Source organism: Pantherophis guttatus, chromosome 4 (genome assembly GCF_059756535.1).
Source record: "Pantherophis guttatus breed Tessera chromosome 4, ASM5975653v1, whole genome shotgun sequence".
In the NCBI taxonomy this organism is placed as follows: Eukaryota; Metazoa; Chordata; class Lepidosauria; order Squamata; family Colubridae; genus Pantherophis; species Pantherophis guttatus.
Window position 1 is genome coordinate 30,868,635 of NC_142066.1, and position 23,524 is coordinate 30,892,158.

The 23,524-nt window shown below is 40.2% G+C and overlaps 1 protein-coding gene and 1 long non-coding RNA gene across 3 annotated transcripts in view; one reads left to right on the top strand and one right to left on the bottom strand.

Annotated features, from left to right (window-relative positions):
- The window catches only part of LOC117669106 (uncharacterized), a 59,333-nt gene that overhangs the window by 15,788 nt on the left and 20,021 nt on the right, over positions 1–23,524 (top strand). The gene's annotated exons all lie outside the window — the stretch shown is intronic.
- HSD17B14 (hydroxysteroid 17-beta dehydrogenase 14) lies at positions 394–18,919 on the bottom strand. The gene is made up of 9 exons (XM_034423254.3): positions 18,715–18,919; positions 14,641–14,685; positions 12,763–12,863; positions 11,068–11,134; positions 10,005–10,096; positions 6,077–6,181; positions 5,412–5,479; positions 2,893–2,989; positions 394–749 (listed from the first exon to the last, which is right to left on the bottom strand). The coding sequence occupies exons 1-9, from the start codon at positions 18,800–18,802 to the stop codon at positions 585–587; spliced, it is 828 nt and encodes a 275-aa protein (XP_034279145.1). The 5' UTR covers positions 18,803–18,919; the 3' UTR covers positions 394–584.

Consider the following 23,524-nt stretch of genomic DNA (forward strand, 5'->3'; position numbering starts at 1 on the left):
GCACACACAAGTTGGCAATTCTTTTAGTTCCATAGTTTTCAGCAGTCTGAAGTGGTGCTGGTTTCCCCTCCATTGCAACATAGTTTGAGTGTGTTACTATTTCAGCCCTGCACATGCATTCACACATCCACACTTTTCCCTCCCCTCAAGCAGCCAATTGCAACCTGCAGTGAAAATTTGGCAAGCAGGATCTTTTGGCTTCTTGCCATTAAAATATCCTACTGGTCATGCCATTATGCCAATCAATGGAAAAAGTGGGTGGGCTCCTGATTTTGGCATGCCAGGCCTTTCCTTGCTGAGGACCAGCTGTTCTGCCAATGAATTATTGCTGCCTACCACACAAGGGCAAGGCAAGAGAGCTTTCTGGAGTGAGAAAAGGAGAAAGCCTCTTCATTTTTGTGGTGGATTAGAATTTATTAAAACCTCAACAGGTCCCAGAGCTCTTATGAACACAGTATTTTTTACTACCACAAATCAATGCAGCAGTGGAACTGTTCCACTTCAGTCTCACGAAGCAAGCTTGAATAGATCTCCCAACGTGAGTTTGTAATTTGCCAAAATCGTTCCATCTCGGAAGGCTCTTGCTAGCTGTCAAAACCAGAATTAGGGTCTTGATGGCTCTTCCTCCCATAGCCAAGTTCAGCTCCGCCACTGAGGAAAAGGTTGATCCCTGTGCAAAACGTAGCATCCGAAGCGAGGTAGAGGGCAGCTTTTGCACACTCTGCTGGTGTCCCCATCCGTCCCATAAGCTGCAATCACAACAGAGAAGAGAAAGAGGGAAAGCTGGACTCTCTGTCCAAGGAGGTACATACACTGCCCTGATACATTTATTTTTACCCATGAACATTGGGCCCTAATTGAAGAAAAAACAAAGATCCCAGAACTCAGGGTTCTGTGCTGAGTTTATTATAATTCAAAAACTAGAACAGGGACCCCAAATCACAGGCTCCAATACATCCACATATTTCCCCCCTTGTACCTGCTAGTGTCAAGTGCCAGGGAAATCAGCAGATCCAGGCAGTTCAAATGGGTATAAAGATTTATTGCAAGTTAAGCTCTCTACAAGAATCTGAATAATGGTCAAAGCAATTTGGCAGCAGATAAGAGTCAAAGGAATTCAAGGTGGGCTGGACTTAAATCTCACAGGTGGGCACAAAGAGACTCATGACTGATGACACATTTGACCCCCCTCCCCTTCAGCTCAGCCTGGCCATCTTCTACATCTAGAGTCTATCTGTGAATTAAAGGTTAAGTACAGGTAGTCCTTGATTTAACAACGGCTCATACAGTGACCATTCAAAATTACAATGGCACTGAAAAAATGACTTATGACAATTTTTCACACTTATGACCGTTGCAGCATCCCCATGGTCACATGATCAAAATCCAGATGCTTGGCAACTGGTTCATATTTAGGACAGTTACAATGTCAAGTGATCAGTTTTTGCAACCTTCCAAGAACAAAGTCAATGGGGAGTCCAGAGTCATTTCATCACCATGTTACTAACTTAACAAATGCAATGATTCACTTAATAACTGTGGCAACAAAAGTCGTAAAATGGGGCAAATTCACTTAACAAGTGTTTCCCTTAGTAACATAAATGTTGGGATCAACTGTAGTCGTAACTCGAGGGCAACCTGTACATAAACCAGAAGAATTTACCATCATCTTTACAGATAGTAAAATGTTGACTTACAACACTTCACTTAGTGACCATTCAAAGTTACAACAGCACTGAAAAAAGTTACTTATGACCATTTTTCAGACTTATGACCACATTGCCGCATCCCCATGATTACATGATTTACATTCAGATACTTGATAACTGATTCACATTTAATGACGGTTGCAGTGTCCAGGGTCATGTGATCCCCTTTTGCAACTTTCTGACAAGCAAAATCAGTAGGGAAACTGGATCCACTTAACAACCAGGTTACTAATTTAACAACTGTAGTGAATCACTTAACAAATGTGGCAAGAAAAGTCGCAAAATGAGGTAAAACTCACTTAACAAATTTCTCACTTAGCAACATAAATTTTGGACTCAATTGCGGTCGTATGTTGAAGATTGCCTGTATTTCCCAGCATGCCATGAGAATGTTTAAAAAAATAAAAATGGATGACTGCAGCCTGTAATTTGGTTTGTCCTTGGTCCATTAAAGCCAAAAACAAATGGAATCTAGAAATCCTGCAGCCCCGAAGTTGTTGTTTTTATTCCAGGTTCCTATCTTTGTGGAAGTTGGAGAAATGCAGGTGGATCAACTTTTCTTTCATTGTTCTGTGATAGCATAGCTGGCCATCAACACCCCAATCAACCATTAAAAAAGCCACATGCAATCAGGTGCCACATAAATATTAGGCATAGAATAGCCCAAAGCACTCATTCTGGTAAGAGGGAAGTTCCCTGAGGATGTTGGGGCTCCAGCACAAGTCCAAAAGCTCACAAAACTAAATCTCTGGTCCTGGTGACTGACCCCAATTGGATCCTGCGGCATTATATAGTTTTGTATTTTTATTTGGCTTTGATAAATATCTGTTTTGTGATTCACTTCACTCTGGAAATTTTTGAATTAAAGCCCACCTGGGGAAGTGCTGCAAAGATGCCTCCTAAATTAGCTCCTCAACTTAAAATTAATGGGGACTCCAAGTTAGAAAGTCAGGCTAAGAGTTCCATTTGGCTCACCAGAGAGACTTCTAAAGTTTCTCCATGACAAGGAAAGCAACTAAACTAAGATAATATATGCAGGTATTCTTAAATTGCACAATGCAAGAATCTTGCTGTTCTTGGTGCAAGAACTTTGGTTGTATTTTCACAATGTTTATATATGAACTTCTGAAATATTATATAATTGCCCAACCTTACATTCCCCACTTTCCCACAATGCACTTGCCTGAGCATCTTTGCCTTCCTTGATCAATGTCTCTGTACTGGCTGCCTGCCTTGCAAACTTTTCCCATCCGGGAGTCCAAATATTGCTGGGTGAGATGCTGGAATTCCAATGGTTAGAGAGTGCTGATGAGGAAAGCATCGTGGAAGAGCAACTGATCTACTTTTATGCAAAAAAAATGCTTCACAATTCCATATTTTTATTTTTATAAATGTAACCTCATTAAATTAAATCAAAACTGCCTTATGCTGGTGCAGAGATTGACAGCACAGTACTTATGACTACCAGACCATCTATCACAGTGGGGAAATCCAATTTTTTTTACTACCAGTTCTGTGGGCATGACTTGGTGGGTGTGGCTTGGTGGGTGTGGCAGGGGAAGGATATTGCAAAATCCCCATTCCCTCCCCACTCCTGGGGGAAGTATATTGCAAAATCTCCATTCCCACCCCACTCTGGGGCCAGCCAGAGGTGGTATTTGCCGGTTCACCAAACTGCTCAAAACTTCCACTACCGGTTCTCCAGAACCTGTCAGAACCTGCTGGATTTCACCCCTGATCTATCACCTCCGAAACAGCCACCCTGCAAATTCTGAGCATAATTCAAAATAAACTCTTTTCCAAAAGTCAAAAATATTTAAGAAGATCATGGGCCTGCCAAATATCATCCAATGCTGTGAATCCTATATTAGAATGATACAATCTTATGAGACATCTGTGTGTATTTATTTAGAAGCAATTTCTACTAATTTACTCTGAAATACCTTAGCTGTGCCCCCAATAAAATGAAGCTCCTTGATGTTTTAAAGCTAAATTAGCAACCAGGAAATCCTTATAAACTAGATTGGGTTAGTAAAAAAAATACAGGTAGTCCTCCACTTACAACCACAATTGAGCCCAAAATTTATGTTATTAAATGAGGCAGTTGTTAAGTGAATTTTTCCCCATTTTACGATCTTTCTTGCCATAGTTATTAAGTGAATCACTGCAGTTGTTAAATTAGTAACACTGCTGTTAAGTCAATCTGGCTTCTCCATTGACTTTGCTTGTCAGAAAGTTGTGAAAAGTGATTCGATGAACTCGGGGTACTGCAACCGTGTAAATATGGGTCAGTTGCCAAGCCTCCAAATTTTGCTCATGTGACCGTGGGGATGCTGTAAGGGTCATAAGTTTGAAAAATGGTCATAAATCACTTTTTTCAGGGCTTTTTTTGAACTGTCACTAAATGAACTGGTGTAAATCGAGGACTACCTCTATATTCTGGGAAAACAAACTAGCAAACCACTTCTGCAATCTTTCCAGAGAAGGGTATCTATTGTTTAAAACACAATCTGTCTGTCTATCTAATTTCTCCTTCTCAACTCTTATCATATTTCTCTATCATCTCCCTCTGTGTCTTATATCTGCCCATCCATCCATCCATCCATCCCATCAGTAAGGATGGAACTAATGTCTGAATGGAACTACTGATCTCCTTTCTATATTGCTTTTCTGTCAAGGAATTAGTCCTTGAATCTATTTATTTATTTTATTTATTTATTTTATCATATTTGTATACCGCCCTACTCCCAGAAGACTCAGGGTGGTGAACAGCCAAGATAAAAATACAAAGAACATACAAAAGTTAAAAACTATTAAAAATAGATTAAATAATTTGGGCTCACAAAACAAATTTAAGACATCCAATTTATCTAAAAACATTTAAAACCCAATTTAAAAGGGAGAGTTAGGCCAGACCAGCCTGTTGGAGTAAAAACGTTTTTAGGGCGCGGCGGAAGATGCGTAAGTCTTGGATCCTCCGTATCTCCGGGGGGAGCTCGTTCCAGATAGCAGGTGCCCCCACAGAGAAGGCTCTCCCCCTGGGGGCTGCCAGTCGACATTGTTTGGGCGACGGCACCCTGAGGAGCCCCTCTCTATGGGAGCGAACTAGTCGGTGAGAGGCTACTGGTGGCAGAAGGCGGTCTCGTAAGTACCCTGGTCCTGAGCCAGCAGCATATTCAGACTTCTCTGTGAATACAACTTTGATGAGACATAGATGACTGAAGTGGCTTTTTTCTAGCAAAGGCTGCATCTCCTTGAAGTAATCCATTGAGAACTAAAGGTCTGATGCTAAGAGCTACACAAAATCAGCAGGGGCTGCATTTGACCAAAGGGTTGCAGGTTGTCCATCCCAGCAGGAAAAAAAAAAGTCTCTAATGTTGTTTTTGGAAGAAAAACCATTAACGAATTTCCCCCCTGAATCGTGGCAGTTTGTTCAGCCCTGTTCCTCCCTCGCCATGTTGGGCCCCCTGTTCCTGTGCTTGGTGTGTTTGAACGGTCTCTTTCGGCTCTGGTTCGGAGGGAGGGGAAGGCTGAACGAACCACTACGATTAACAACTGATTTTTCTCCCCAAAACAACATTAGGAAAGTCTTTTTTTTCCCTTAAACCCCTGAACTGATACTGAACTAGTGTTTATCACAAAACATTCTGCAGAGGGCCATGTTTGCTAAGTGTGTAGGCTGATTGACAGCAACCATATTACCTGTTGACTCTGACGCCATATTGGCTCTCGTCTATAGCCATAGCTTTAGTCATCGCAATCACAGCACCCTGCAAATTGAAAGCACTGAAAAATTATAAAGGGAATCAGCAACTTGACTAAGCTACAACTTCTCTCCTGCCTATCAGGCCACCTTTTCATGTCATTAGCTTCCATCTGCAGTACAACCTCAACCAAAGCAGGAGAAGTTGATTCTCTGTCTCTTCCTCCCTCCCTCCCTCCCTCCGTCTCTCTCTCTCTCTCTCTCTCTCTCTCTCTCTCTCCCTCCCTCCCCTATTACAATCTCCCGACACTCACTTGCTGATAAGGTGAGAGTCCTTCAGTTAATTAAGTGGCTCTAGTCCTTAAAATGAATTTGTGGTGTTATTAAATTCTAACGCAATTTAACCTTCCTGGAATTGGAAGGTTTTTATCTTGCATTTAGGGTAAAAAAGCTCCCCCATACCACAACATGGAAAGCACTTCTGGCCGTTTAAACAAAATTACCAAAATCAGAGAAATAAATCCAACAGGTGCCTACAACTCTCGGGAGCAACTTGATATAGAGAAATGAGCAAAAATATTTTCATTCTGAAAGATTTTATGACTTGACAATTCTAGAGGAGAAAATGGACCTTATAAGACTGGAACATTTTGATCTGGATTACCTTGGTTGCCACATATGGTACAGCTAACTTTTGTCCAAAGTGACCAACGATGCTCGCAACATTAATGATGTTTCCATTTGTTTTCCGGAGGTACGGCAGCGCAAACTGTTAACAGCCAAATGCAGAGAATTAAAGAATTACGATAAGAAAGTGTAGCAGCTCTGGACATTTATTTAGCATTGATTCAACTGAAATCTTTTTTTTTTTTTTTTGCCACAATAAAGTAATTATGTTTAGCCATTCCTTAAGTAATCACAAAGGCTAGGATACACAAGGAAAGGGAATAGAGAGGAGGAAAGGGGCTGGATGGTGGTGGATGGTTCATTGTATTAGATCAGGGATCAGCAATCTGCGGCTCTGGAGCTGCATGTGGCTCTTTCACCCCTCTGCTGCGACTCCCTGTCACTCAAAATATGCATCATAGCCGCCTATGTGCGACACCCACCAACACCCAATTTATTGAGCTTTTCAACCCCTGGTAGGCCAACCATGGATAAATCCAAGAAAAGAAAAGTTTCAGAAGAAAACAGAACATTAAATCCAACTACATATGTAAGATTTGTGGCCACTCAAGAAATAGTCAGGCACAGGAACGATTTTGTGGCTTCCGGGTGTTTTCTGTGAGAAATGAGTCCAAATGGCTTTTTCAGTGTTTAAGGTTGCAGACCCCTGAACTAGATGGATAGAAAAAGTTATTGCTTGAAGTTGAGTAGCAAATGCCATTCTTCTCCCACCGACCTACCTCCAACCCCCCAAGTCAAGTAGGACATCCTCCAAAGTCATTCAAATTCTTTTGGCACCTAGGAAATCCATACCATCCCTTACTCTGATAATAAAAGTGTGATAATAACAGCATCAACAACTAATAATTTTCTACTCAAATATGATGCTCAAGATCTTCTTCTCAAGGCAGTTCCACTCTCTGTCTTATGGTAGAGATGGCCCTCGGTGGAATTATAAAAAATATTTTGTCCTGTTCCTTAATTGTACTGTCTACAAAACATGGAAATAACATTGATCCCATCCACTCCAGAAATTGTCATTAAGTAGGAGTCCATGAGCAGTGCCAATAAGGATTTAGCTCAATATTTTTCCATAATTGTCAGTGATTCACGATGACTGTTCTCAATTCCCATCTTTTTCTTACGGCCCAAGGCTTTCCAGATGCATTGAGACTACAATTCCCAGGATCCCAAACCAAAAAGGGTGTTTCTAATCATTGTAAAGCCAATATTACTGAAGAGTACCAGTATAAAATAAGATAGAAATGAATCTTGGGCTCTTTCATTTGCAAAAAAAGATACTTCATCATGGATCTGGAGCAATTCTCCACAAAGCTGTTTCCAGAAAAGCTGCTGAAAAAATATTCCACCTTCAAACATGATCCTGAAATATTTCGTTCCCCCTCTCCACTTATCACAAGGGAGACATCACGGAGGAAATGTGGATTTTACATGCAAAGTGGAGACAGATTTGATCTCTAAGTAGGACAGCAGGATCCCGTAACCATGGAAATGCAGATGCTGATCAATCGCCAAAGCATTGGGGAGGGAGGCTCTTCAGAAGATATGAAATTGAGATTTTCAATGGAACATATGGGTAAAATGTAAATGCATGAGCCACAGTAGCGCAGTGGTTCGAGTGCAGTACTGCAGGCTGCCTGCAATTTGGCAGTTCAAATCTCACCAGGCTCAAGCTTCCATCCCTCCTAGGTGAGTAAAATGAGGATCCAAATTGTTGGGAGCAATATGCTGACTCTGTAAATCGCTTGGAGAGGGCTGTAAAGCACTGTGAAGCCGTATATAAGTGCTATTGCTATTGGAGAGTAAAAATCTATAGTGAAATCTCATTTAATGAACTAATTGGGTGGGCTGGGTGTCTGAGGAAAGCTTGCTGAATTGGAGAATATGGCATTATGGGGCCAGATGGCATTTATTTTCATAAATGCCATTTGGCATAATAATGTAATGATACAAATAATAATGTCACCTGTATACTGTAATGATGTCATCATGCAAATAAACAAATGAAAGAAATAATAACTTGTCTATGTAAAAATGTAAATCGCAGTGGTAATGGAAGTGGTACATGCAAAGCCAGTTATACTGAGGTCTGATTTTAAAAAATGGTTCTTTGCATGTAATCTTTTTTACATTTGAACTTCAATGAAATCATGCTTAGGGCCTGTCCCCTCCTACCATATCTGCCTTGGAAAGTGGTTCATGGTATGTTATCTAAAGTCTCCTTTGCTTTTAACCCAGAAATTGTGCATCCTTACAGGAATAAATTATTCATCCCCAACTACGGTATGTGCCATTTAAATCAGCGGTTCTTTGAGCATATACTGGGGTAATGGAGAAATCTGTGAGTCAAGGATCCAGTTTGGGAATACTACTGCTGAAATGTTGTATAAAACAAGAGTTTGTTTGTGTATATGTGTGCAGTGGATGGGTGGGTCAGGGAATTACATTATGTGAGACTAGGAAAAGTTGTGCCTGAGTCAAGCAGTTTAAGAACCACCGGTCTAGATCGATTAGACTTTCCATAACCTTCATCTTAAATAGCCAGCAGTGATCAGGATGATTTCAAAGTTAGGTTGTAATCTAATCCCTCTGGATGGATTCAGATTTGGGAAGACTATCACGTAGTTCTAAAAGTGAATAGGTCAATCTGGGACTGAATTGAATTAAATCCATAATTTCGAGTCAACAATCACTGCCAAGGCCCGTTCATCTTGGTGAAGTAGGAGTAAGCTATAAGGGTCCCCAAGTAATTATAGATAGGAAGCAGTAGATAGCACAAAAAAAAAACCTCAGTGTCCTAAGAAGCTTGGCCACTTTAGATAACAGATTAACAGAGTTGGAAGGGACCTTGTAGGTCTTGGTCCAACCCCCCGCCCAAGCAGGAGACTCTACACCATTTCTAACAAATGGCAGTTCAGTCTCTTCTTGAAAGCTTCCAGCGATGAAGCTCCCACAACTTCTGAAGGCAACTTCTGTTCCATTGGTTGATTGCTCTCACTGTCAAATAATTCCTTCTTATTTCTAGGTTGAATCTCTCCTTGATCAGTTTCCATCCATTATTCCTTGTCTGGCCTTTGGGTGCCTTGGAAAATAGCTTGACACCCCCCACTCCTCTCTGTGGCAGCCCCTCAAATATTGGAACACGGCTATCATGTGTCCCCTGGTCCTTCTCTTCACTAACCATACATGAGCACATCCATACAGGTCGTCCTCAATTTACAACAGTTCAGTTAGTGACCATTCAAAGTTACAATGGTAGTGAAAAAATTGGCTTATGGTCGTTTTCACAGCATCCCCGTGGTCATGTGATCAAAATTCAAACACTTGGCAACTGAGTCAAAGCTATGACAGTTGCAGTCTCCTGGGGTCATGTGGTTCCCTTTTGCGCCCTTCTGAGAAGCAAAGTCAATGGAGAAGCCAGATTCACCTAACAACTGTGTTACTAAACAATTACAGTGATTCCCTCAACAACTTGACAAGAAAAGTTGTAAAAGGGGGCAAAATTTTTACTTAAAAACTGTCTCACTCAGCAACAGAAATTTTGGGCTCAATTGTGATCGTAAGTCGAGGTCTAACTGTATTGTGTCCACATGAACACACGGCCCAAAGGAAAGAGCAGGTCATGAAAGGAAGTTCCAGTAGATTGTTCTTGCCACTTTGACTGGCCCATTTCTTCACTATGAAGAATATAGATAGGAATCTAGGCAAGAAAGTCCCATCAAGGATTCTGTATTGCTCTCTCTCCAAAACTCTGCACCAATCCTTGATCTACAACTGCAGGGTAAGAAATGAAATGTAGACAATAGCAGTGTGGTAAAAAGCCAACTTGTATGCATATGTTGTGCTATTTGTGCATATAGAAGAATATATATAATTCAGATAGATAGATATATCTGAAAAGCTACCTTGGCCATTAAGAAACCGCTGACAATGTTGAGGTCCATGAGATTGCGGAATTCTTGGGCAGATACATCATCGATTCTTTGATCAGGGGGATCTATTTGACAGAGAAAGAGAGAAAGAATATTGCATAAATCTATATAGATTGCCTTCCTGCCTGCTGGTGCGTGTATTTCGCTTTTCTAGCACTGTAAAGGTCCTTATTCCAAATTAATCCTGAGGACCATACATCACCTAGATCAGTTTGTGCACCAAATAAAAGTCATGCTTAATCAACTTTGTCAGTGTTATCCCTGCTGGTTCTCTTTCTTGTTTCTCCAAGGTGATGACTGGGGAGAACCAACTGGATTGGTTCAACTGGTTAATTACATTCTCTGGCTATCCAAATATCTCACAGGGTTGCTATGGAGATAAAATTGGAGAGACTTTCACAGGGTGATGGAAGTTGTAACCTAACACATGGGGGAGTATCAGGTTGAGGAAAGTAATCTATCCCGCTCATAAAAATCAACAGATGCCTTTATAGAAATGTACAGGGACTCAATGTGATAAAAGCAACCTTAAATAACTTATAAACAAATGAAAAAACTGTTAAAATAAATAAGAATGGGTGGAGGTTTGTTCTCCGAGCCTGTAAATTGGTTTCTGAATATTTCGTTTCCAGGCTAGGTAATATCTTCAGCAGACTTTAGGGGATATCAGTGTTCTTCTATTTATACGGGCTTTGTGTGTTCAGTAAGTCTTGTGACGGGGAAGTCACATCAGGTGAGGGTCTTATGATGGATTTTGTGACCTCCCCATCACAAGACCTACTGACCACATGAACAGAGGAACATTGACACTGACATCCACTAAACTCACCTGAAGATGTTAGGTGAGGTTAGCCTGGTAACATAACTTTTGGAAACCACACAAGCTCGGAGAACGAACTTCCACACTCATCCTCCACCCGAGCTACAGATATTCACCACCTTTGCATAAATAAGAATATTGTCAGGATTAGTAGGGTAAGTAACAACATTTTAAATGGTTAGCAAGACAGGCCCAATCATTTTGGAAATGACTCACGCCCGCCAGCATTGTTCACCAGGCAATCTAGTTGTCCATACTGTCCTATGGTCACCGACACCAACCTCTGTAGAGAAGGTACAGGGTAAAAAGAGAAAGATTTCAGGGATGGTAGGAGCCGTGGTGGTGCAGTGGTTAGAATGCAGTATTACAGGCTAACTCTGCCCACTGCCAGCAGTTTGTTCCTCAATGGCTCAAGGTTAACTCAGCCTTCCATCCTTTCGAGGTTGGTAAAATGAGGACCCAGATTGTTGGGGGCAATATGCTGACTCTGTAAACTGCTTAGAGAGGGCTATAAAGCACTGTGAAGTGGTATATAAGTCTTATTGCTATGTGGAAAAAGATCAAGAGGAGAATCAAATTATCTGGCACTTTACGAGTTGCAATCTTCTTAAACAGCCAAGTCCAAGCATAAACTTTTGTTATCAGTATCAGAAATGTGGACAGTTGGATGCTACTGCAGCAGTAATAGAAGAGGGTAGATTTAAGGCAATTTTCCAAGGATGTGGACTGTGAAGCTATAATACAGCCATCTTTCTGTAGCTAAGTAGGTATAAATCTACACAGTATCAGTATTTGGATGGGAACCATGTAAGAAACCTGAGATGATAATGGCAGGTAGATATTTAATCAGCTAGATAGGGATCCCATACATATATTTGTACAAAGTAAAGACTAAAGAAATATGAAGTAGGCATATTCAACCAGAGGTGATATTCAGCAGGTTCTGACCAGTTCTGGAGAACCGGTAGTGGAAATTTTGAGTAGTTCAGAGAACCAGTAAATACCACCTCTGACTGGCCCCACCCCATCTATTCTCTGCCTCCCAAGTCCCAGGTGATTGGGAGGAAATGGGGATTTTGCAGTAACCTTATCCTGCCACACCCACCAAGCCATGCCAGGCTCACCAAGCCACGCCCACAGAACCGGTAGTAAAAATAAATTGAATCCCACCACTGTATTCAACCAATGAGAATGGGGAAAGGTTTGCCATCTTACCTATTCCTCCGCAGCTGTTATTCAGGGGAATGTTGTCCCCAAAGTTGTCTATAGATCATGAATTGCTATTGTTAACTTCACTGACACTGGTTACCACTTGTTCTGTCCATTTACCCAAAAATCAGGATAGTGTTGATACACGTGACCCTTTGAGCTAGCCCTGCGCTAGATTTCCACAATGCACAAAATCATAAGTTCCTTTTAACTACTATTTGTTGAATAACCTAGACAAGCCTCTTTACTCAGAATACAAAGAAGCCACAATTTACAAACCCGACTGGCTGACTTTGCATTTTATGTTAAATCAAAACCAAATTTGTCACATGAAACTAGAGTGCAATACATGAATCCAGTGGTTGTCTTCCAACTTTCAACTCAGCATTATATCCGAAACAAAGAATAAGACGAAGAGTTTTGGCTAGGGTTTTCCAACCTTGGCAATTTTAAGATGCCTGGACTTCATTTCCCAGAATTCCCCAACCAACTGTGCTGGCTGGGGTATTCTGGGAGTTGAACACCACACTTCCGTAAAGTTGCCAAGGTTGGAAATTCCTGGATTTGCTGCATTTGCATTGAACTTCAGTGTGAGAAGTTACATTGCAGAAGCGATGGCAAAATGCAGAAGTTCAAGAAAACCATAAGAAATAAACTCCAGATCTAGGAAAGAAACCATCCAGGAAGACAAATTCAGCCTACCTTCATGTCTGCTTCACAGAGGACATCACAGACCACAAAGCGACCTTCTCCAGATCCACCACCTTCTGCAAGCTCCCTCTCAAGACCTTTTCCTTTTTCTTCTGCAAAGAGATGCGAAGTGGGTTTAGTGCTGCCATAGGGAAATGGAAGGGAAAGATAACAATTTTATCCCAAGTTATTTATACCTGAAGTGTTTAGCTGCCTCTCTAGTTTCAGCCGTGGTCCAAGTAAAATTAACAGGTGCACCACTCACATCTGAGAAATTGATTTCCACCAACTCCTGGAAAAGTTTTCACAGCAGGAGTTGAAAACATGTGGCCCAACAGCTTCCATTATATATTTTTTAAAATTGGTTTTAGAATACAGTGGGAATATATCTAGCTATTTCTAGTCAATTGGAGTTGGTAGTTACAACAAATTTGAATAATTAAACAAAAAATGGAAGCTGCTGGTGTTTCCATCTTGCCTCAAGATCTACTCATGAGTAGCATTCTTAAACACAACTCATTGTGATAAGGTTTGTCCATTTTAATGCCAACTTTCTATTAAGTTTATATCATTGACAAAACATTTTGCCAGGCTGGTAAGCGTAATTGTTGTTATATGTTTTAACCCAGGAAAATCCACCGCCACAGACTTCTACCTACTATTAAAACTAGCCTTTATGGCATTGAAAAGGCTATTTAAGCCACTAAGGCAAATTGTCTACTGTACTTAATGAAGGAAGTAATCTAAATTACAGCAAGAAGAAAAGAAAGGCTGAGAGCTAATTCGGTCAGTTAGTGCTAGTTTGGATTCATCCTTCCTTCCTTCCTTCCCTCCCTCCTCTCTCCCCCCCTTTCTCCTTTTTCTTTCTCTTTCTTTCTCTTTCTTTCTTTCTTTTCTTTTCTTTTCTTTTTTCTTTTCTTTCTTGCCAAGTCAGATAGATAAGCTTACTTTATCTATCATTACACTGGGTAAATTTAGAAACAGTTTGATTAATTTAAAAAAAAAACCCTTTTTACAACCCTATAATCCCTTAATTCAGGGTAGATTCAGGGCAACTGGATGGAGTATTTACTGGACGGATGCCCTTTCTGACACCACACAGAGTTCACAGCAGGTATTTTCTCTTTGCAACCTGAGAGAGAAACATCTGTCACTAACAAGGATTGAACTTTCAACCTTCCGAGTGGGAGGCACGCACCTTCACCACTAGGCCACCATGCCACAGTTTGATTCACTAACAAAATAAAATAGGTAGTCAGAACCCAAGCCAAAATTAGCTTAGTGAGCCTTAGATGATAGATCTGTATGATGAATACAGCATCCGGCAGGTTTAAACTGCTGCTCAGTTGCAAAGGTCATTATATATTTTTGCTGTTCCTTAGGAAAGATCACACATCCCATTTTCCTAAATGAAAATCATCTCCTCAGGAAAATATTAAATTGCCTTTGTTGCAAGTAGGCTTGCTAGTGATTTAGTGGCATCTTATTTTTCTGGCTGGAAAATATTGGTTTTTCTCATTGCTTCCATTTTCTGCAAAGGTAGATTGCTGAATTCTAGCAAAGCTCCAAGTAGATACTTACTTTCTTTCATCTAAAAATCTGAATGTGGCCTTCTGAATGACACCATATGATATAGATGGTTTTTATTAAAAGGCATGGATGAATTTTATTAAAAGGCATGTGCTACTATGAACTATAGCTTGCTTCATTTGCAATGCATGGAGTTTATCATTTATTCATCTGCATTTTTTTACCTTAAAGATTTTGCAACTTTCTGTTGTCCAAACCTGGCATTTCCTTTTAGTCTGTCAATCTGGTTAGTTAAATTGGGAGCAGGATTATAAATAATGAAATATAAAGCAAGGGCAGTGAGAGTTTTCTAGATCTCACCTTCTGATGCTGGTGCACAGAAGACCACTTTGGCTCCATGATGAACTGGAAAGGGAAAAAAACAAGTGGAATATTTCAAAACAAACCCCAGTGACTTTGTTCACCACATCATTTGATGAGGAATGTGATAGAGCAAGATAGTCCTTGACTTACAACCATTCGTATAGTGACCGTTTGAAGTTACATCAGCACTGAAAAAAGTGACTTATGTCTGGTCCTAACACTTATGGTCATCACAGCAATCCCATGGTCATGTAATCAAAATTTGGGTGCTTGGCAACCAGCATGTATTTATGATGGTTGCAGCATCCTGGGAATTACGCGATCGCCATTTGCAACCTTACCACTGGTTTCCAACAAGCAACGTCAATAAAAGTTGGATCAGAATTTGGGTACTTGGCAACCAGCATATATTTATGATGGTTGCAACATCCTGGGAATTACGCGATCGCCATTTGCAACCTTACCACTGGTTTCCAACAAGCAAAGTCAATAAAAGTTGGATTTGCTCAACAAATCTCTGATATACGTAACAACTGCAGTGATTCGCTTAATGACCATGGGGAAAATGTTGCAAAATCAGGAATGACTCACTTAACAACCATCTTCTTTAACAAAGGAAATTCTGGTCTTAATTGTTGACATAAATCAAGGACTGTTTCTATAATATTGATTCCTTTCACCCAATAACAGCTTATGAATAGAAACTATTATGTGTCAGACCAGTGTTTCTCAACCTTGACAACTTTTAAAATATGTAGATTCCAATTCCCAGACTTCTGGGAATTGAAGTCCACACATCTTAAAGTTGCGAAGGTTGACTATTAGTCCATTAGGTTAGATTATTAGACTATTGATCGATTAAATCAATATGATCTGGGACGACTTGCTATAGTTTGAAAAGCATGTCTCATTACCTCCCAGATAAGCGGCAGCACCCAACTGACCTTCATTGATCTTGAAAAATAAGCAGAGTAAGGTCTGGTGATTATTTTGTTGGGAGATCACTAGGGAATCCCAAGACTTTGGGCTAAACTAGGGTACAGATAGTCTTCAACTTATGACTACAATTGAAAAACAAATTTCTGTTGTTAAGTGAGTCATTTGTTAAGTGAGTTTTGCCCAGTGGTGAAATGTAAAATTTGTTACTACCGGTTCTGTGGGCGTGGCTTGGGGGGGTTAATATGACTGAGTGGGCGTGGCCAACTTTTCTTTTTTTTTACTTTTAAAACCATTTTGTCTACAACCACTTCGGCTGAAGAAGTTGTTTAAAAAATGCTTTTAAAGCCTCTGGCGATCCCAGCTGACTTGTCTGATCGGCAGAAGCTTTTTTTTCTTTTAAAAACATTTTTTCTATAACCTCTTTGGCTGAAGAGATTGTAGAAAAAATGCTTTTAAAGCCTCTGACGATCCCAGCTGACTTGCCTGATCAGCAGAAGCTTTTTTTTTTTAAAGCCTCTGATGATCTCAGCTGAATTGCCTGATCGGCAGAGGCTTTTTTTTCCCTTTAAAAACATTTTTTCTATAACCTCTTCAGCCAAAGAGGTTGTAGAAAAAATGTTTTTAAAAATAAAAAAAAAAGCCTCTGATGATTGCATGGCTCAGCTGGGCAATGGGGGGGCGGGCAGGGATTTTAGCTACCGGCTCTCCGAACCACCTGCCTCCATCACTATCGGATCATGCGATCCAGTCCGAACCAGGATCATTTCACCCCTGATTTTGCCCCATTTTACAACCTTTTTGGCCACAGTTGTTAAGTGAATCACTGCACTTGATAGGATAGTAACCTGGTTGTTAGGTGAATCTGGCTTCCCCATTGACTTCACTTGCCAAAAGTTTGAAAAGGGGGATCACATGACCTTGGGACACAGCAATGGTCATAACCATTAGGTTATGACCATTGGTCATAACCAAATAAACTAGTTGCGAAACATCTAAATTTTTATCACATGATCATGGGGATGCTGCAAAGACTGTAACTGTGAAAAATGGTCATAAGTCACTTTTTTCAGTGCCTTTGTCACTTTGAACAGTCATTAAATGAATTATTGTAAATCGAGGACTACCTGTGTTGAAAACTATGCTGTAAGAATATGGCAAGCCACTTTTGGATTGATAACATAAAACTACAAGTCATGTCCATTAGTCAGTAGGAGTCAAGATTGATTCAATAGAAACTTTCCCTTTATGTATATGATTAAACTAATCCAATGATCATTAATTCCAAGCCCTTCGCAATTTTCTCCTTCAATTGTATAGCTGCCAGTTTAATGTAGTGATTAAGGCACTGGCCTAGAAACCAGGAGAATGTGAGTTCTAGTTCCACCTTAGGCATGAAAGCTGGCTGCAGGACTTTGGGCCAGTCTCTCTCTTTCAGCCCAACTCACCTCACAGGATTGTTGTTGTGGAAAATTAGGAGGAGAATGGTGTTATTGAGTATGCTCACTGCCTTGTTTTATTTATAAAGTAGTAAAAGGCAAATAAAAATCTAATAAATAAATATTAAGTATTGTAATTTAATAGCAATTTTTTGAGGGCCCTTGGCAGTTGCATGTAAAATGTTAAGGGAGAGTGCAGATTGTGTACACTTGTTTTAAACCTTTGTAATCTGCTAAAAGTCCTACTAAAGTTCATTTGTCTCCCCAGCCTCTATTTAATTTTGTTCTTGGCTGTTGGGTCTCATTTTTTTAAACCAATGTGTTTAAAACCATTACACTGTATATTGTTTAACATTGAGTGATTAAACAACTGTTTCCTAAGTTTCTATGAACTGGCTTGGGGGAGAATTTTTGAAGGCAGAAGAAGAAACCAATAATTTTAACTCACTTTCAAGCTATGGTGAAAAACTGGGGATGGAAACTGAACCAAAAGAAATGTCAAAGCTAATTCATTAAAATATATTTCTACCCTTGAAATATGAAAAAGTTTAAAAATAAAGGTAGTCCTCAAAACTTAAATAGTTCATTTAGTGACCATTGGATGTTATACTGGTCCTGAAAAAAATGACTTATGCCCATTTTTCACATGACCATTGCAGCATCTCCATGATCATGTGATCAAAATTCAGATGCTTGGCAACTGACTCACATTTATGATGGTTGCAATGTTCTGAGGTCATGTGAACTTTTGTGATCCACTGCCAAGCAAAATCAATGGGCAAGCCAGATTCACTTAATGAATGTGTTACTAACTTAATTACTGCAGTGAAGCACTTAACTGTGGCAAGGAAAGTCATAAAATGGGGCCAGATTCACTTAACAAATGTCTCACTCAGCAACAGAAATTTTGGGCTCAATTGTGGTCCTCAATTGAGGAATCTGTGCTATAAATATCCATATAGAGAGAGAGTCTCCATCAATCTCTTTAACAGAAATTCAGTTTTCTGAATTTATTTTGTTCCTCATTTAGTAGCACAGACGCAATCTGTGTTTGTGTGCCCTTCAGAAAGACAGGATGTTGTTTCCAGTCTGTTTCCTGGATGCAAGGGCCTTTCTGACACCACAGGCAGAACTTGTTTTGTTCTAGTGAAGGATTTTTCAACTTTGGCAACTTTAAGTTTTGTGAACTTCAACTCCCAGAACTTCCCAAGCTGATTGAGCAACACAGCACACTAGTAGTTAATCTTTGAACAGAGGGGTTTCAAGCTAAGAAGGCTGAACTCTGACATAAAAACTGATAATTAGGAAAAGTACACATTCCAAAGTCCTGCAGTTTACACAACTGTTGGATTCACACAAAGCACTAAACCCTCTGATTACAATAGACAGCCATGTTTCAACCCCAAAAAGATTCTTTCGTTTTCTTTTATAGCATCCTAAAAGGCTAAGGAATTTATAATATGCTAAACTAAATGGCAATTCTGTTCAGGAGTAGTCCCTGATAGCGGATGCTGCTGTGGGGGAAAAAAATTGGGATTTCTTTGAATCTAGACACCTACTCCAGTTCAACACATTAACTTTGAGGATAAAGCTTCATGCCAGACGCTGCACTGAAGATACTAAGACTTTTCTTTTTTTCTTTTGTAAAATCTCCCTGCTCCTCTTCCCACTCCCCACTCCATCTCCCTAATCTCACCAAATTCTCTCACGATGCCTTCGCCAATGCCGCTGGTACCCCCCGTTACTATGACGACCTTGCCCGGGTACCGCTGCCCGCTTGCCATTCCGGCTGCGATCGAAATCAATCTCGATTTCCAAGCGATCCAGATAATCTTTGGACACAAAGTTTCAGCCTCCTGTGGTTTCGAGCTTTACGCATGCTCCTTCTCCAGCGGCATGCTGGGAAATTGAGTCTTTTTGCTTTCTGCTGTTTTCATTGGGAGGGGGGGGGAAACCCATCATAATTCACTCCCACGTTTGAAAGAGATTACTCCGAAGCAGTAAATGGAAATAGGACTGCAGTAATTTTATTTATTTCATTATTTATGTACAATCATACATTATAGTACAGAGTTAAAATGTAAAAAAATAAAAACAAAACCCTGCTAGCCCTATGGAAGAGAAGGATGGTTGGGGTGGGACATAATAACTGCCTTCCAGTACCTGAGGGGCTGTCAGAGAGAAGAAGGAATTGATTTATTCTCCAAAGCACCAGAAGGCAGGACAAGAAGTAAAGGGTAGAAGGTTGTTAAAGAGAGATCCAACCTAGAAGTAAAGAGAAACTTTCTGACAATGAGAACAATTAATCAATGGAATAGCTTGTCTTCTGGAGTTGTGGGTGATCCCATCACTGGAGGTTTTCAAAAATAGACTGAATAACCATTTGCCTGGGATGGCATAAGGTCCCCTGCCTTGAGCAGGGGTTTAGACTAGAAGACCTCCGAAGTCCCTTTCAGTCCTATGATTCTATGCTGGTTGGGGGATTCTGGGAGTTGAAGTCCACCCATCTTCAAGCTTCCAAGGTTGAGAAACACTGCCTTAGATCTTAGAAGATCTAAGAAAAATATAAGATTAGTGAAAGAAACAAGGTAACAAGAACTTCTGAAGGTGGGGCAGGGCCTTACTAATATCTAAATTCTAGATTAGTTGTAATTTTATAACAGTCTTATAAAACTGGAGTTTCATGGGCCCCAGATAACTGCAGGTCTTGAGGTCCGCCCTCAGGGACTTCCAGAAAATGCTGCTAAATTGGAATCTTTATTATACCAGAGAAATTTTATTAAATAAATGGGAAACAATGTTGACTGCATCAATTTCATCTTAATGAAAATGGAGCAGAATGAAGTTTAATTTTGCCCTGACAATATCTATCTTTTGGAATATGCTCTCCAGCATTCCATTCAAGGCTGTCATGCTACCATTAACTCTCCAAAAGTTGTGTGTTCCTGGTTGCTGACATCATTATATCAAATATCAATGAAAAGGAATGAAAAAGAGAGAGGAAGCTTCTTACTTGTAACTTACCTGGTAAGTACAATTACCTGGTAAAGATATGAAAAGTCTGTTGAATAAATAAAATAATAATAATAACAACAACAACAACAACAACAATAATAATAATAATAATAACAACAACAACTTTATTGTCATTGTACTTGTATACACAATATACCCATACAATGAAATTCACTTAACACCCAAAGACCAGGTCCAAGACACATAACAATCCCCAAACACACCCCCACCCACCACAAATTCCCCACCCCTAAACCACCCAAACATCCACACAACAGACCAAGTAATGCTGTCCAACAGCTCACTGATGTGGCCCTTTAGTTCATTGTTGAGTGCAATTATAGCTCTGGGATAAAAACTATTCAGAAAACATGTGGTCCGAGTTTTAATTGTTCTGTATCTTCTGCCAGAAGGCAACAGTCCAAAAAGATTGTAAGTAGGATGGGAAGAGAATGTTATGCAACTTCCTCAAACAATGAGATTCGAAGATGTTGTCCAGGGATGGTAGCTGGAGCCTGATGATATTCTGGACAGTTTTGATGATTCTCTGTAGAGCCTTTTTGTCCGCTACAGAGCTGCTCCCATACCATGCAAGAATGCCGTATGTCAGGACACTCTCAATGGTGCTGCAATAGTAGGAGAGAAGTAGATGCTGAGATAGATTTATCATCCTTCCCCACTAAATTATTTCCTTCATGATATAGACCAGAAGGATCTATATCCTTCTTGTCTATAGATATAGAAGGATCTGCTGGCATCCTATTTCCCCAACTCCATATTGCTGCCATTGGGTACATGAAAGGCTGAAAGAACCATGCTAATCATCTTCAGCATTGTTTTCAGTGGCTCCAGAAAGTGTATCTTGAGATGACATGACATGTAGGAAGATAGGTTGTATATATTCTTGACTTTGTTTGCAGGTAGTCCTTGACTTACGATCTCCATTGAGCCCAAAATTTCTGTTGCTAAGCAATTGTTAAATTAGTTTTGCCACATTTTACGACCTTTCTTGCCACTATTGTTAAGTGAATCACTGTAGTTGTTAGCAACACGGTTGCTAAGTGAATCTAGCTTCCCCATTGACTTTGCTTGCCAGAAGGTCGCAAAATGTGATCACATGACCCTTGGGTCATGTGCAACCATCCTAAACATGAGTCAATTGCCAAGCATCCAAATTTTGATCATGTGACCATGGGGATGCTGCAATGGTTGTAAGGGTGAAAAATGGTCATAGCTTACTTTTTTCAGTGCCGCTGTAACTTTGAACGGTCACTAAACAAATGGTTGTAAGTCGAGGACTATCTGCATTTTTTATTCTCTTGCCTTTTACTGCTTTTTGTCTCACTTTTGCCATTAATTGTTTTGATATTCGCTGACATTTAACAAATAAATAAAAAACTCTGCCTGCTGCATTAGTGGCCTATGCACTTGCTCTTCTCTAAATGTAAGAACTGACTAGGAAAGTGCCGGGTGCAAACTAACCTGGAACTTATCTACAGAAATTGGGATAATTTTATTTCAGCATTGTCTAAGAGCATCCATTATTTTGGAGAGAAAACAGGTTATTTTACTGCAGTGCTTGGGAAGAGAGAAAACAGATACGGATCAGCAGTAGGGGCAGCAACCTTCATGCTAAAATTGTTCTTTGTTGATTCCAGGATGGGTGGGGAACAACTGAGCAGTGGGGAGAGTCAGAGAGTATAGCTTGCTTTGATAATCACCGAATAAAATCACAGCAAAAGTAGGATTTTTGAACTGCAATCAATAGTCCAGGATATCACCTGTTCAATGCTCATTTTCCTTGCCATTAGTTCTAATTTCTATAATTCTCTCTCTTCATTGTTTATGATTACAGAAGCACTAATTTCATTATATGTGTGTTGATTGATACTAGTGCAATTTAAATGAAATATTAAATATTTTAGAGAATGAGTAGAAAATTGCAGGAGAGTGAAAAAGAGTGAGATCATGAAACTGCAAATAAATAAGCCTTGTGAAGAAAGTAAGTCTTTTGGAAAACTGAAAGTTGGGATTCTTAGAAAGACTTTAAGGCTGGCAATAAGATGAGTAGAAACCAAGAGATTCTAACAGAATGTTCTCTGTAAACTAATTAATTAGCCCAAGAGTTCAAAGAATAGTATATTGGTATGCAAACCATGCTTTGCAGCAAATAATATTGTATGATGCAATTAGGAATATGGATCTGAAAATTATTTATCAAGACCTAAATAGTTTTGATTGATGGGCAAAACTAAGTGAATGATAAGTTATCGATAAATGGCAAAAAACCCCAGAACAAGTAGATATTTTATTTAATATTATTAAAGATGGAGAGATGGAAAAAAAATAAGATATTCAAAATATGGCAAAAGGTTTGGTGTGGGATCTGTTGTGAGAAAATAATGTTAAGAGAAGCAAAACTGGCTGTAAGACTCACTACAAGAGGAGTCCCCAATCCCCGGGCCACTAGCGGGCCCTGCCTGTTCGAAACCGAGCCACAGGAGAAATGGGCAAGCTCACACACATGAAGCTCCACTCACATGAGCAGTGGATAAGCATATGCAATCATGTGCGTGCAAGCACCCTCTGTTCACGTATGGAGCTTTGAACAAAACACCCACCACTCAAGTGCCCTCTGCTCGCGTGTGTGGAGTTTCTCTCACGCAAATGGAGCTTTGCACATGAGTACAAGCACTCTCCGCTCGTGCACAAAGCTCCATATGCGTGAGTGGAGGGCCCGCTCACACAAATGGATCTGTGCACTCACATACACTGCCCACCCCCATACCAGGCCAGGGCCAGCAAGTTGGAAAAGTTGGAGATCGCTGCACTATAAGTCAAACTCAGCATGAAATTTTACTTTTTAACTAAACAGATCAACTAATCCAAAATAGAAATCCTAATGGATCTGCCCAATCCCTTTCTCTAAAGCAGTTTCTCAACCTCATTAACTTTAAGATGTGTGAAAGTCAACTCCTAGAATTCTTTAGCCAGTGTTCCATTGGAAGTCCAGATGTCTTAAAGTTGTCAAGGTTGAGAAACACTGCTCTACAGCTGGGGTACCAAATCACCGGGCTGCTGCCCACTACCGGGCCTTGAGCCCTTCAAAACTAAGCCACCGAAATGGCGAGGGTGCGCACGCACATTCATATGAGTGCGTGCATTACATTTGCGTGAGCAAAGGCTCGGGCAAATGGAGTTCCTTGTGCGCTTGCCCGCCCCATGCACGGAACCATCCCCTCTTCCCACCCCATCCCCACCTTCCCCCACCCCGCCAGTCTGCAAAGCCAAAAAGGTTGGGGAACTCTGCTCTACAGTGATTCCTTTTTCAATCCTTTTAGTTAATATTTTAAATTTTTATTTAAATAAAATAAAATAATATTTTAATTTTTTTAAAAAAACTTTCTTGATTTTTATGTATATTTGTTGTTTTTAACAGTCGCTTGGTCGACTGTCGTTGTGAGCCGCCCTGAGTCCTTGGAGATAGGGCG

Coding starts and splice junctions, on each gene's coding strand:
- HSD17B14 (XM_034423254.3), bottom strand. CDS start 18,802: ATGGCAAGCGGGCAGCGGTACCCGGGCAAGGTCGTCATAGTAACGGGG. Junction 6,182..10,004: donor GCGGTTTCTTAATGGCCAAG/GTAGCTTTTCAG, acceptor GGCTGTTAACAG/TTTGCGCTGCCGTACCTCCG. Junction 750..2,892: donor AGGAAGGCAAAGATGCTCAG/GCAAGTGCATTG, acceptor TTGTGATTGCAG/CTTATGGGACGGATGGGGAC.